This window comes from Caretta caretta, chromosome 3 (genome assembly GCF_965140235.1).
Source record: "Caretta caretta isolate rCarCar2 chromosome 3, rCarCar1.hap1, whole genome shotgun sequence".
NCBI lineage: Eukaryota > Metazoa > Chordata > Testudines > Cheloniidae > Caretta > Caretta caretta.
The window spans coordinates 55770085-55784492 of NC_134208.1; the positions used below are offsets into that span (position 1 = coordinate 55770085).

A 14408-nucleotide genomic window follows, 5' to 3' on the forward strand; every position below is an offset into this window, starting at 1 on the left:
ACTATATTTATAGGCACTGTTTGTTATCTGGCATTTTGGGGGACTGAGGAGTACCGGTAAGTAAAAAATTCTGGTTAACTATGAGGAGGGAGTTTGGGTGTGGGAGGGGGATCAGGGCTGGGGGTTGGGCCCCGGGAGGGGGTATGGGCTCTGGGAAGGAGTTTGAGTGTGGGAGGGGGCTTGGGAACCGCAGCCAATGGGAGCTGCAGAGCCAGTGCTCGGGGCAGGGGCACCACGCAGAACCGCCTAGCCATGCCTCTGCCTAGGAGCAGCAGGGGCATGTCGCCACTTGCAGGGAGCCGCCCAGATCCGCTATCCCACGCCCCCTCCCAAGCCCCAACCACCTACCCTGAGCCCCTCCCACACCCAAACTCCCTTCCAGAGCCTGTGCCCTGCACGCCCTCCTGCACTCTGAACCCCTCATGGGCTGTTCCTCCACCTAGGAGCAGCAGAGACATGTCGCCGCTTCCAGGGAGCCACGCAGCATCAGGGAGGTAGCCTACCGGGCCCGCACCAACCGGACTATAAAACTGACTTTCTATGAAGATCGGAAATGCTGGTTTATAGAGCTTTCCAATTGGTAAAGTGCTGGATAACACAGCTTTTACTGTATTGTTATAGTTCATGCAGTTTCTCTCTTGCAATATTTTTAGGAATTAGCAAATCTGCACTTTTAAAGAAATAATGGTAATAACCCATGGAAAGTCAATATTTAAAGGATACTTGATAGCACAAATGCATTTTGGTTTACAAAGAAGAACTCAACAAGAAGGTATAGTTAAGATATTGTAAGTTTATTTTACAAAAAAGTATATAAAGAAAACATCTAATTTTGTAGAATTACACTTTTTAATGTTTACACTGTTACAATGATGTTTGTATTTCATTTTTAATGACTTGTTTAAAATGACAGTGATTATACTGACTATATTTCAAATAGGAAAAATAGCCTTATTCCAGAGAATTTGTATTAATATATTTGGAGAAAATAAAAATACCATAATTAACCTCATGTTTTAATTAACCCAGGTAGTTAATACCACTCAGTAAAGAGTTGAATCACATAGTTTTAGATCTTATAAAATTTTGAAGAAACACTGCTAAGATGTTGTATAGTATAGTTAATATGGAGTAATATTTTTAACTTCTCACATATCAGAGTAAAGAATAACAGAGCAAAGGCTATATACTGGTTGCCACAAAATTCAGTGATCTAGTAAACGGAAATATGGTCATGGCTAAACTTCAGAAACAGTGGAAGTTTACACAACTTGTTTATTCCTAGCATATTGAGAATGAACTCTGGAGCTCACTGTATGTATTTTCAGTACATTTAAAGATATTCTTGTAAATCTAAATGCTGTCTCATGGACTATAACTTTATGTGCATATCATAGTAATGACAGTGAAATTATTGCAAAAATTAATTTTCATAAATTGCCACACTTCTGGAAAGTGAAGGAACTTTGGCTGAGTCTTTCAAGCAATGTTTGTTTACCAGCTGTTTCAGTATGATTTTTAAATACAATTCCCTATAAATTTAATCTTGCTATAAAAAAAGTCATACAAGTCAGACATGAAAGAAATTTAAGAAACCAAAAACTAGTAGCAGAAAAGCAACATTAACTCTGAAATATTATCAACTGCAATCACAATATCAAATTGTACATTAGAAAACATTGCACATAAGCATTCCATCATAAAAACAGTACATTTTATATATATTATTCCAACCCAATTTCAATAATAGCTCTGCTACAATACAGTGATGTATTCTTCAGGAAACAAAAAAATTCAGTTTTCCACCCCTTTTAAATTAATATTCCCACTTTCTCTCTCAATTTATTTTTACTGCAAGTGAGAAAATTTGCTTAACATTTGGATTAAAATTCCACATAAACACGACTTTCAAACAATTTGAGATTACATTTTTTTTAAACCTTCAGGACAAAAGGCTGTCAACCATAATAGACACATGGTTCATCATCACTTATGTCTGAATCATCTTCATCCACTTCTCCTTCAATGACTGATTTCTTCCCTTTGCAACATGACACAATTAATCCAATTAAAAAGACCTGTGAATTTAAATCAGTGTAATATGTATTACTGTATCTCACTTAAGAATATGAAAACGATGCTTTTAAAGTTAAATGTCACAGTCGTGATGCAAATATCTGAGTTACAATTTATGTTAAAGCATTCAGCTTGATTTGTTATGATCTCTAAATCAGATTACTTACTGCAATGAATGCCCAGTTCCCAAAGTAATAGGCAGCACTGAAGAACCAAAACTTATGAAGGAAAAGGTATGTCCGAGTAACAGTGCACTGATCTAAAATAAAGCAGACAAAATGTGTGTATTTCATGGTATAGCTGTAATTATAGAAGATTTTACTAACAGTAAACTGATTATTAAAAATATTGCAAAAATCTACTACTTCACTCAAAATAGACAGTCTTCTCTTAAAGATACAATGATATACAAGCTAATTATAGTTGTGGAATAATTTGTTCTGAGGAAACTAATTAAAAAGAAAATAATAGCAGTTACACAGAGAATTACATAGACTTGTCTGAAAAAAAAAAAAACCCAAAAACACATTGGTTGAAATCATACATGTTTGCAGGCTCAACCCAAAATTGATTTTAAAAATTCCAGTTATCTATTTGAGTTCTGCTATAGCAAAGACATATATGAGAGGTTATATGATCCAAGAAAGCAGAGGGATCATTGGGACTAGAAATCTGCCACCAGGATTGATTAAATTCCCACCATCCCTCCAAACAACATGGTAGGTTTTAAGAATGCTCAGGAAGCAGATCTGGAGGAAGGAACAAAAGGTGAAAGTCATGGATTTTTTACAGGATTTAATAGTGTGTCTTGATATAGAATTAGCCCTTTACAGCCTGTGCAGACCCTAGGTGGCGAGCAAGTAGGCCTGTGTGGGAAATCCTAAATCCGCAACACACTACATTCTAAAAGAAACACAGAAAGACATACGTCTGGTTACTGAACAAGTTACTTCCATGCATAAAACTGTAGGCAATACTGAGGCACTCTCTTCTCATGCGTGTTGCATGAACTTCTTGCATCCTGTCTTAAAGGTTTGCAGGAGTGGGGCTGAAGTTAAGCATATGCTTAGCTTTACTCATGCTAATAAGCCCACTGAAGCCAACGGGACTACTCACATGCATAAAGATAACATATGTGTCTGTAGGATTGGGGCTTCAGACTGATAGCTCTTCACGGTGATACTCTACTATTACTAATAAACGGTAATGAAAAAAAGCAATTTTCATATGGAAAAAGATTCTCTCTATTACAAATATTTTTTTTGAGGAAAACAAAAGATTTTTGGCTTTAAGTGAAGGTATCATTTAATAAAATTATGAATTTTCCCTACAAGTTGTGTCATGAACTTATGTCTCTAAATTAGAGAGCCACGAACAGAACACTGGAGAAAGAGTCAGGTATTAAAGCATTGGCTTCTAAGGTCTGGCTGAAAAACAAACACGACCCCAAAACCATGAGACACAGACACCTTAGCATAGTTAAATGCAAAGGCCACAACTTTTTAAAAAACTTTTACTTAACTGGGATAATCATTCCAGAACACTCACCAGGCTTATTCCACTGTGGTGCTCAATGGTCACTAATGCCCCCAGTATACTATAAACCTGAGGCAACCGTGAAGGCCATGCTCCCTCTACAACTTTGGGCCTGCCGAGGGACCTTGATTTAGAGCAGAGTCCCAACCTGCTTTCCAACTCCATTTCAGAGGTAGCAAAGCTAAGTTGAAGGGAGCCATAGGCTACACGAGACATAAGAACATAAGAGTGGCTATGCTAGGCCAGATCAAAGGTCCATATAGCCCAGTATCCTGTCTTCTGACAGTGGCTAATGCCAGGTGCCCCAGAGGGAATGAACAGAACAGAAAATCATCAAGTGACCCATTCCCTCTCGCTCATTCCCAGTTTCTGGCAAACCCCCTCAACATGCAGTGCAGTGCTCAGGACTAATGCCCAGGCAGGCCACTGGATTACAGGAACCTCAACAGGACCCCTGCTAACCCACCAACTGCACTGGAATCTGCAAAATTGTAATTTAAACCCCTTCTGGGTGCCAAGTGGAAAATGAAAACCCATTCAGTAGTTTGTTGTATGGGAAAAATACTGTCCAGGCCCCAAAACCAGCAATCAACCGAGCTCTTAGCACCACCAGAATTCAGCCCCTAGATTAAAAGAGGGTGAGGCTGCAACAGGGAACTCACCATGGTTACCCTTCCTTGGCAGCCAACTATATCAACCCTCCCTTGTCCTCCACCAAATGAGAACCAGTCACCCAGCCCTAGCACCACCTCCATTGTCCAGTGGCAGCAGAAAATGCCCTGGAGGCCCAGGCTTCATCCCCAGCAACCTGCAACATGAAGAAGGCAGGGGGTAAGGAAGAGAGAAGAGATGCAGCTGCCCCACACACTAAAGGAAAGGGAGAGAGAGGAAAGAAGAGGGGGCATACAGAATACTGCTTCAGCTACTCCCAGTGGAGATCTCTCTGTCCCCTAACTCCAGAAAATGCCTCTCCACAGTTCCAGATCCCATCAAGACTGCACCCTGGCCAGTGGGATGAGCAGTTAACAGCAGTTTAGAACCCATATAATGTATTACATTGTAGTCCACCCTTCTTCCCCATAAATTATACGAAAGAATAAATTCAGATTGATTTTGTGCACTTTATTCTGAAAACTGAAGTAATGTGAAATCACATGTAAGAGCAGCATATTAAAGAGAGTCACCATGTAAGTGAGAACAAATGATCAATACACACACACGTTAGTTATAAAGCAACATGCTGAAAGATATCATATATGCACATATAATTCAAGAGAATTTTTGTGCAAAATTGGGTAAGAGTGATCAACATTTAGTCTACCACCAGAGTGGTATGTTCTCAGAGTGGCATGTTAGCTCATTAACTGATAGATGAAAGGGAATGACTATTTTAAGGTAAAAGGAGATTGGAATGAACAGAAGGAAGACAAAAAGGGCAAAAATGAAACAAATGAATAAACTGCGATTCAGTAGGTGGCGCTCTTCCTTCAGATAGTGAACCTAGGAGTTAAGAAAGGCTGTTGAAGTGGTTGTCTTTCACAAGATTCATAACAGAGATCCTGGCCACTTGTGGATGTAAAAGATCTTGTAACATTTCTCATGGAGTGTTATATCCACTGAGTAAGGACAAATACAACCTCCCTGGAGATTAACTCTCAGTAGCGTGAGGAGAATCAACTAAACCAAAAAGATTGTAGGACTGCTCCCCTGAATTGGGCATTTGATCTAGAAGTCAAGTCAAGAAACTAATATTGTGGAAATGTATGAACCCAATTCCAGGGAACAGACTTGCATATCTCAGCAGATAGGATCCTGACATATCCTGAAGCAGCTTTGGACCCAGTACAATACATCCTAAGATTTTCAAGTGCTGAGAAACCAATGCCGTCATGACAAATTTGTAAACAAAGTTTACAGTTTCCCTCTTGCATGTTTCTCCATATACAACAAATCTCAGATTTAACGAAGTTCTAGTCTTACCTAAATAATAACTCGAAGCTCTTTTAACATCTTGCTTGAAGTACCTGGTGCTCCCAGGCAACAACTCTTGCTTAAAGTAACATACATATAAACCAATGGACTGGGATTATAAGAATTCAGAGATCACAGTACTTAGAATTTGGTAATAGAATGTGGGAGTAAAGCTAACTTGCTCTTGTGGAACATTGTGTAAAGAATATTGGCCTTATGGGCTGCAAGTCACTGATTTTCTAGGCCAATGTTATTGCTGTGAGAAATTCAATCTTCAGAAAAAAATTACACCGTGAACATTTTCCCAGAGTTTCAAACGGAAGTTTAATAAATTTGGCAAGAACTAGATTTAAACCACAAGACGGCATTGAAGGTGGGAAAGAGTGAAGTAAGCATTTCAGGACTCTTTGGATGACCAAGTACAAAAGATTATTGAATAGGAATGTGGCATACATGATTGCATCTTTGTCTGTGCTCAGTACAATTTTTTTTTCCAAATAGGTCAGGATAACATATGAATATGAATACTGAAGTAACTCATCTCTGTATTGTCTAGAAAGGTAATCTCTCCATTTCCGCTAGATAAATTTGTTTGGATGCTGAAAAGGGAACCCTGCTGCCAAACCTAGGAGATCTAAATGCCATAATTGAAGAGATCAGTTTGAAACTATTAATAGTGCCCAAGTTTGGTCCTATTTTCTATTCCTGATGACTTTTGAAATTGGGGCTATTGGAGAGAATACCCAGGTTATAGTCTAGGGAAGTTGCATTGGTCAGGGAACCAAAGCCACTTCCTCCCCAGAGCACAATTTTAACATGTCATTTTCATTTGTTGTGAAGAGATACCTCGATATAAGTTTTTATGTATGCTGAAATAATATATGAAAGAGTCAGAAGTACCAAGCCCTTTAAAATCATCCCTGTTCGAAGTTAATTTCTGCTTACACTGCCTGCCAGAAGATTGTCCTTTCTGGAAAATACATGGCTATAGCAATTATTGCTTTCCGAATAGTTCCAGCTTCATTTCAGAGGGTGAACTCAACCAAGAGTAGGAATTTGTAGAGTCTATTCAAGGGACAACTAATCAAATGCAATGGTTAGGTTTACTGGCATCATAATCCAAACAATACACAAGCACTATGAAGCAAAGCTATAGACTAGATAAAATCAGAGTCAGCAGTCTACTGTACTGACAGGTCAGTAGTTTATCTGTTTTGAGGAATAGCGGAGTCTATACATTTACTGCACCCATGGGTTTGCCTATGGATGAAGTATAAAGAATTAGAGGGGAAAAAACAGGAACATTCTTTGGTGAAGGCAAACATTTACAGCATGCTGGAGCAGTATTTACAAAGCCATGTTGTCTCGTCAGTCTGCTTTAAAAGGAACAGAATTATTTTAGAGGTATATTTACCTTATAGGAAAGTCAAAAGATTTGTTGATGAAAGCTTACAAATAATAGCACTCCCATGCCTTCTTCATATGGAAAGGATGCTTAAAACAGTAGCAATTATCTTCACACAAAGATTTACAGTAAATTCTAAATCTAATCACTGAAGCAATAAGCTAGGAAAAGAGAATAAAACTGGTGCAGATGAAGAGGCGTTGTGACCAAACTTAATGTATTAGAGAAAAGCACAGGTCTTTAGAGCAGCAGCTTTAAACAGCCACAAAGAAAAAAACAAAAACAAAAAACCAAAGAAGGATGTGCAATGCACAAAAAGGCAAAAGACTCTCATATTAATCCCCACTGACAAATATTGCAGGATTGTAGAAAAGACATGACTTATCTCTATGAACTCATTTTAAAACATTACTAAAATGTAGCAGCCTGTATGGACTCCCTTCTTTTCTTTTCTGGTATATTGGACATTCTCTCTAAATACTTATGTAACAAAATAACTTTTTCTGTCACAATTCTGTTATATTTAGTAAAAAGTTAGTAGCTAAAATGACCGTATCTAGTTCAAAGCAGAAAATAAGCAGACTAAAGCAATCCATTAAGTCTGTGAAGTGCTACTATTTCTCTGTGACGCTGGCAGGGCTCTTTGGAGGAATCTTCTCTAGCTCTCTTCCACCCCCACTGACACAGGATTCTATGGAGAGAGTACACTGGAGCCTCTCATTCCTCTCATTTTTGCAAAGGACTCTACGGCCCTCTCTGCATGGCAGATTCTTGAACAAGAGGCCCTGCAGCCCTGCTCCCTAGTAATAGATGGTGATAACAGAAGTGGGGCCCAGTGGGTGAGTCTAGCCACTTTGCCAAGCTTCCTTTAATATATTTTCTCTTTATTGCTAAAAACACACTAGAAACTGCAATGCTCACTATATCTGGCTTTGGAGTGTCATACACTGTGGGGTATGACAAACAGGTAAATCCTGCAGAAAACTGAAGGGCCCAGCAGCGAGCCCAAGCTGAAACACAGACAAGCCTCACAATCAAATGAAGATGGTAAAGGAGAGATGAGAATTTAATGGAAGCAATTCCGAAAGACAGAAAAGGTTTGAGATTTGGTTTGACTACGAAAAACAAGACTTCTTGAGTTCTTATTTTACCAGAACTTGCTCAGCCATTCCTAATAAAAATGTGAAGTTATGATGCTGACAGACCAGGTGCCAGCTCCTGCCAAGGGCCCTAGATCTCAGTTAAACTCTTACGAATACATAGCTGGAACCCGATTGGCTCATCTGTGTGTTGGTACTGTTAAAATAGGGATTAGCATTATAAGAAAGCTCATGCTCAAATAAATTGGTTAGTCTCTAAGGTGCCACAAGTACTCCTTTTCTTTTTGCGAATACAGACTAACACGGCTGTTCCTCTGAAACCTGTCATTATAAGAATGTGCTTAGACTTTATGAAATGCTTGTAAGTTGTTGCATGTATTAATCTCACTTACAATATCTGTACACCATATCATGATGTAATACTTAATTGTTTGCTCTGTAACTGTAAATCACCTGTCAGGAGAGAAGCATTAAGAGAGTAAGAAATACTAGTTTCCAACAGATGCTATCTCCCACCCAACAAAAGAAGACCCATCAACACCAGACAAACTATTATGGAACATCAAAGGGCAAAAGACATTGCTCCCCACCTCTGTTAAGAGGGAATGTGCAAGTGAATTCCTCTCAACAGCTGAATTTGCAACCTGAAGCAGAAGGGGGGAAGGAATAAAAAGCCCTAACAAAGAAGAACTGTGTCTTTTATGCTGCTTGGACTCTGAGGGGCAAGGATTACTGAAGATAAGCAAAAGATCCCCAGTGCTTGGCTTGGGTTAGCCCTAAAGGACTAATAGAGCTTGCTTATTATAGAAGCTACTATTACTTTTTGAAAATTAAGATTGGAACTCATTTGTGTGTAGATATGTTAAACCTGTTTTAACCTTATAAACAATGAACTCCTTTTCCTAGTTAATAAATCTTTAGTTTATTATAGGATTGGATACATGTGTTGTATTTGGTGTGAAATCTAAGGTACTACTGACCTAGGGTAAGTGACTGTCCCTTTGGGAATGGGAGTAACCTGAATATTGCTGTGATTTTTGGTGTAAGGGACTACCTATCTCAAAGGTAAGCATACCTGGGTGGCAAGATAGATTGGAGTACCCAAGTGAACTGTCTGTAGCTCCATGTTAAGGCTGTGATAGTGTCTGAGGAGTTTGCACTTGATAATTGGTTGGTGAAATGTAACTATAGAACTCACAACCAATTAAGCAGGGTCTCTGCCCTGCTTCTTAACAGTGTGCCCTGAAGTTGATACTCGCACTCTAGAGCCACTGTAGGACAGCTTGACAGCAGATTAAAGAGAAAACGTGAAGTGGCACTATATTTGAAAACCCCTCCATTGTTTATCAAATCCTATTCAATAAGAAAAAAGAAATGGAGTAAGATTGACCCAATAGTGCTCTCTCTCCTCCTCCGCTGCTTTGCATTTGAAAAGTGGAAAAACAATACCTAATGAATGGGGATAGCACAGTCTCCCCACCATCTGCAGCCCTCCAGCTGTTCACCTGAATTACAGAAATGCTAAGAGACCTACAGATGGCTCTCTACGGTAATCTTGCTAAACAAATTACACTATGTATTTTGGACCTGCTTGACCTTCAAAAGATATTTTAATGAAATAGGACAGAAGTTCAACTATTCAAATTATGGTTATTTTTGTACACGTCAAACTCAATAAGATAATAGTATAAATTTATGGATTTGGTGAGAATACTACAGGATATTTATACTCCCACTATTCCACTATATTACTAATTTTTGGATAAATATATTCAGACATGAAAATTCCAAATGTTAAGAAGCGTAGTTGAGGTGTTTTCTTGTAAAACTCAAATTTGCAGATTTTATTCATGTATATAACAAGGCTGCAGATACTGCCTCAATGCTGTGAGAGAAAGACTATACAAGTAGTCTATCTAAACTAGTTTGAAGCGAGGGAGAATAATTACTGCATTAATCTGAATTAAAATAACCACTTGTTACCCAGAATGGAAACTGTCATGAGTATTATTCACAACATTTGGACTCTCTGGAGTAGATGCAGACATGGAACGGAACCCATGCTGAGATAGTAAAAGGAAATACTACTTCTTAAAGGAAAGAGGAGTATACTGCTTTATCAGCATTATCTAGTTAAACCAATGAAGGTTCAGGGATACAATATGAGACAGATGCTCTACAGAAAAAGGATGATTGAGGCCTTAGAAAAAGATAGCTACAGTTTCTAATAGCAACAATTACCAGAAAAGCCAAGTGTATTTTATTCCCAGTCCACTGATGGAAATTTTTCATTCTGGCACAGCAGCAGTCTTCGGGTTCAATTTACCAATGTTCTTAACCAAGGTCTTCTTCATAGAAGTGAATTAGCCTGTTACTTAAGGAAGATAAATTACTAAAATGGACAAACTATTTCACGTTCAAAGGAAACTAATCGAATAAGGACTCTAGGTTGAAAAGGAGGGCAATTTTCCACAGTTAGCAGTAATTATAGCTTTTCCAGAAATACCAGGTTCTTGTGTCTTTTTCACATGACAAAGTTTCCTCTGTTGGGGTGGATGAGACGGGGAGAAGGAGAGAAGTTAGCCAGCCAGACATGGTATTAAAATTTCTTTTTATCTTTTCTTTTCTCTGACAGTAGCAGCTGAAGTGCTCGTCATCTAGACAATTGCTCCCCTTGGCCATTAATTTTACAACAGCTCTTTGAAAAAGGTAAAACACCACATAAGTGCTCACTACGTTTATTATTTTCGATGTCGTTGAATCAGCTACCTGGAAATGTTTATGAAAACAGCAATTCCCACAAATCTATTTTCATAACATGCTGGAAGTCCACAACTATAGAGAAATTGGGCCTCCAACATCACAGCAAGCAGCATTGTTGTTAGGTCATTAGACAGATCTAAAACTATTACTGTTGAAAGATGTTTTGTTTGCATGGTTAGCCAGTATATGAATGCCACCTCCAGCATACTTAGGCCACTCTAAAATGCTAATTACTCATAATAAAAATAGTTATTTACAGATAAAATGGATCAATATTACCTTTTACATAAACTGTTAAACATATAAAGTATTGTATTTTAATCATTAGTGAAATAAATAGAGTCCTGACTCGTGCTTTGCTGTTTTTAATGATCAAACATCAAACCTGAAGTTGCCTAGCAACTAATGATGAATTTGCCAAACAATTGACTAGTTCTTAATTTTCAAAGGGCACCTAATGTCATGTCTGTGATTTAAGATGCATGAATATTGCCAGATAAATTTCATCCCCACATAGCACATCACATTTACTAGCGTAATTAACCAAAGTGTCAGACTAATTTAACCATAATGATGTCAAAACAGGACTTCTTAAAAAATAATTGGAAAACTACTCACAAGCACCATGTTACGGTCTTGCAAAAACAAAAGTCTTTTAAAAAAAACATATGTTTCATCATGCATTGTTAAGATTTAGTTTACTCAAGAAAGATAAACATCAGCTTATTACAAATTATATTCCACCTCCCATTATGTATCTTTTAAAATCACAAATCATCTTCCAAAGCATAAAAGATGAAAGGGAAAGTTGAGTGAAAAGGATGTATGAGTTGAACACAATTAAAAACTGTAGAGGTTCAAACCTGTACTACTTTCTCAGAGAAAATATGCACTGTAGTCAATATATACTATTATGCCAAAAAAAGGAGGATTTTTTTTTCCAGAAAAATGTACAAGCTTGTTAATGATCAGGAAATTGAACTCAAAAAAGACTGATTTAAAGTGACCCCGGTCATTAAAGAGAACAGTATGCTCCAGAGGGAGGAAAACAAAAAGGTAAACAATTCTAGAGGAGGTGGACTACTTATGCTGACTGGAAACTCCATAATGTCTTCACTGAAGTGATGCAGCATTTTAAATGTAGACAAGTCCTTAGATAATGAAATAGTAACCTTATTCTCATTTACACTAAGCCTTGTTCTACACTACAAACTTATGTTAGTATAACTATGTCGCTCAGGAGCGTGCAATGTAGTTATACTGACCCTTGGCGTAGACAGTGCTATGCCAACAAGAGGGTTTCTATCGTTGACATGGCTACTGGGAGGTGGAGAACCTACCCCAACGGGAGAAGCTCTCCTGTTGACATAAGTAGTGTCTTCACTAAGTGCTGTAAGTGTAGATAAGCCCATGTGAAAATTAAATGTTATTTACACCTATTTTAAAGCCCATTTACATTGTCAGGGCCTTAATGTAAGAAAATGCTCCAAGCTGTGTCAGTGAGCTCAAAAGGCAGACACACATTTGGTGATATCTGGAACTCTGAGGACTGGTCACACATAAAAGATTTGTACTGACCGAATTCATCTATTTTCCAGTGAAATCATGTGCAAATCCATACATGTGCCTCCCACTGAAATATCCCCAAATTAATTTGGTATAGTTATTTCTCTTTGCAAGATTGTACAAATCCCCACCAATGGAGTAAAACTGATCCAGCAGCAATATCAGACTAGCAGTGATGTAGGTTTATTGATACACAAATATTAATGTCACTACAGTCCTACATAGCACCATTCTCTCCAGCAGTGACCTGTCTACTAAGGTTTTTGAACTACATTGCCAAAGTGTAGAAGTCTCTTCAACATTCAGAAGGGCTTTACAAGCACAGCAACCACATTAACAAGCCACCAAGCCCTGAAGAAAACATTGTTTGTTACCAATTACAAGAATAAGATTCTGATTTGTGGTCAGCTTTGGGCCACAATCAGATCTAAAGCCAAAACTTCTGGGAGTAGAAAGTTGAAGCTCAATATAAAAATAGTATGTACTGAAGTTATGTACTTTTAAGCGTTCCAGAGAAAATCTGTTGTGAGCTCACCAATGTATGACCCTTAATAGATTTTGATTACAGTTTTCATGCTACGCTGAAGTGGGCAGCTAAGGAAGACAATGGAGTGGTTTTTGATTTCTGGCTCATAAGCCTCAAAAGTTCCCCTAAATTCTAATTTTTCCCAAACCACCTGTCAATCACAAGTTTCCATAGTTGCAGATGCACAGTCAGTGAAATAGGTGCCTATCATGCGAAGCTCTGCTGAAGTAAGATCTTTGATTTGGCAGTTTTAAAAGGCCTGGAAGGCAGACTCTCGGCAGCTCTTAATATAAGAGAGAATATCCTACCATCCTAATGTGTATGGGACTGGTGGTTTCTAGCCAAATAAATCCAGATTGTGTGCCTGAAATGGGGGATGGTATGAAATTTTTCTTTGGAAAAAACAAACAATTCCATTTTAAAAAGTATATTACAAAAACTGCCTGGTTGAACAGTCAAGTCAGAAAAGACAATATTAAGTTTACACAAACCAACTTACCTTTGCTTTTTGTGTGCCCTCACTACAGTACAGTTTGATTACATTCTATTACTCAAATACAATGTACAATTTTCTCATCAACCTTACACACGTATCAGGATGCAGTACTGTGTATTGCACTGAGTCTATGAAAGTTATAAGTATAGTTAATAGTAACTAACATAATATGAAGTTTCAGAGTGGTAGCCATGTTAGTCTGTATCAGCAAAAACAACGAGCAGTCCTTTGGCACTTAGACCAACAAATTTATTTCGGCATAAGCTTTTGTGGGCTAAAACCCACTTCATCAGATGCATGGAGTGGAACATACAGTAGGGAGGTATAAATACACAGCATGGTAAGGCAACTCCCATCTTTTCATACGCTGTGTATTTATACCTTCCTACTGTATGTTCCACTCCATGCATCTGATGAAGTGGGTTTTAGCCCATGAAAGCTTATGCCCAAATAAATTTGTCAGTCTATAATATGAAGTATAAGAGTAGGACGAAATATTTGTTTCATATTTGTTGGCATTCATCTATATATGCTATTTCATTGTTACTACTAGACAACTGCTGATCAAACGGAATCTGGTCAACCTTGCTTCAGTAAGAAAAAAAGTGTTTCGTATAGATAAGGATCTAAATTTTCACTGTGCTTAAAGGAGGATTACTATATTGAAGTTTTAGATGAAAGGGACCCAAGTCTACCCTCAAATAAATGCAATTTCACTGAAATCATGGAGTTGCACACTCACAACTAAAGGCAGTAATTAGGCTTAAGGTTTAAAACTTTTTTTGTTTAAAGGAGGATTTTCACAACTGGAACAAATCTTACAAGAGACATTTAGATGTCTGTAGGTTATCCAATACAAATTTTACCTGTTGCATAAATATTGATACCTGTATTTATGATTCTTAAAAATATATTCATTTTGAGCTATACACCCTAATTACATCTGCATGGTAAAAATGTACAACTAAA

General features: G+C 37.9%; 1 protein-coding gene across 2 annotated transcripts in view; it reads right to left on the bottom strand.

Annotated features, from left to right (window-relative positions):
- Nucleotides 1-773: 773 nt before the first annotated feature.
- Nucleotides 774-14408, bottom strand: part of LMBRD1 (LMBR1 domain containing 1) — a 245666-nt gene continuing 232031 nt past the window's right edge. For both annotated transcript variants that reach the window (XM_075126513.1, XM_048846014.2), the window contains 2 exons: nucleotides 2244-2335; nucleotides 774-2078 (listed from right to left, as the gene is read on the bottom strand). In XM_075126513.1, the coding sequence (XP_074982614.1) occupies nucleotides 2069-2078; nucleotides 2244-2335 (102 nt within the window). In that variant the 3' untranslated portion in view covers nucleotides 774-2068. The remainder of the gene's footprint in view (nucleotides 2079-2243; nucleotides 2336-14408) is intronic.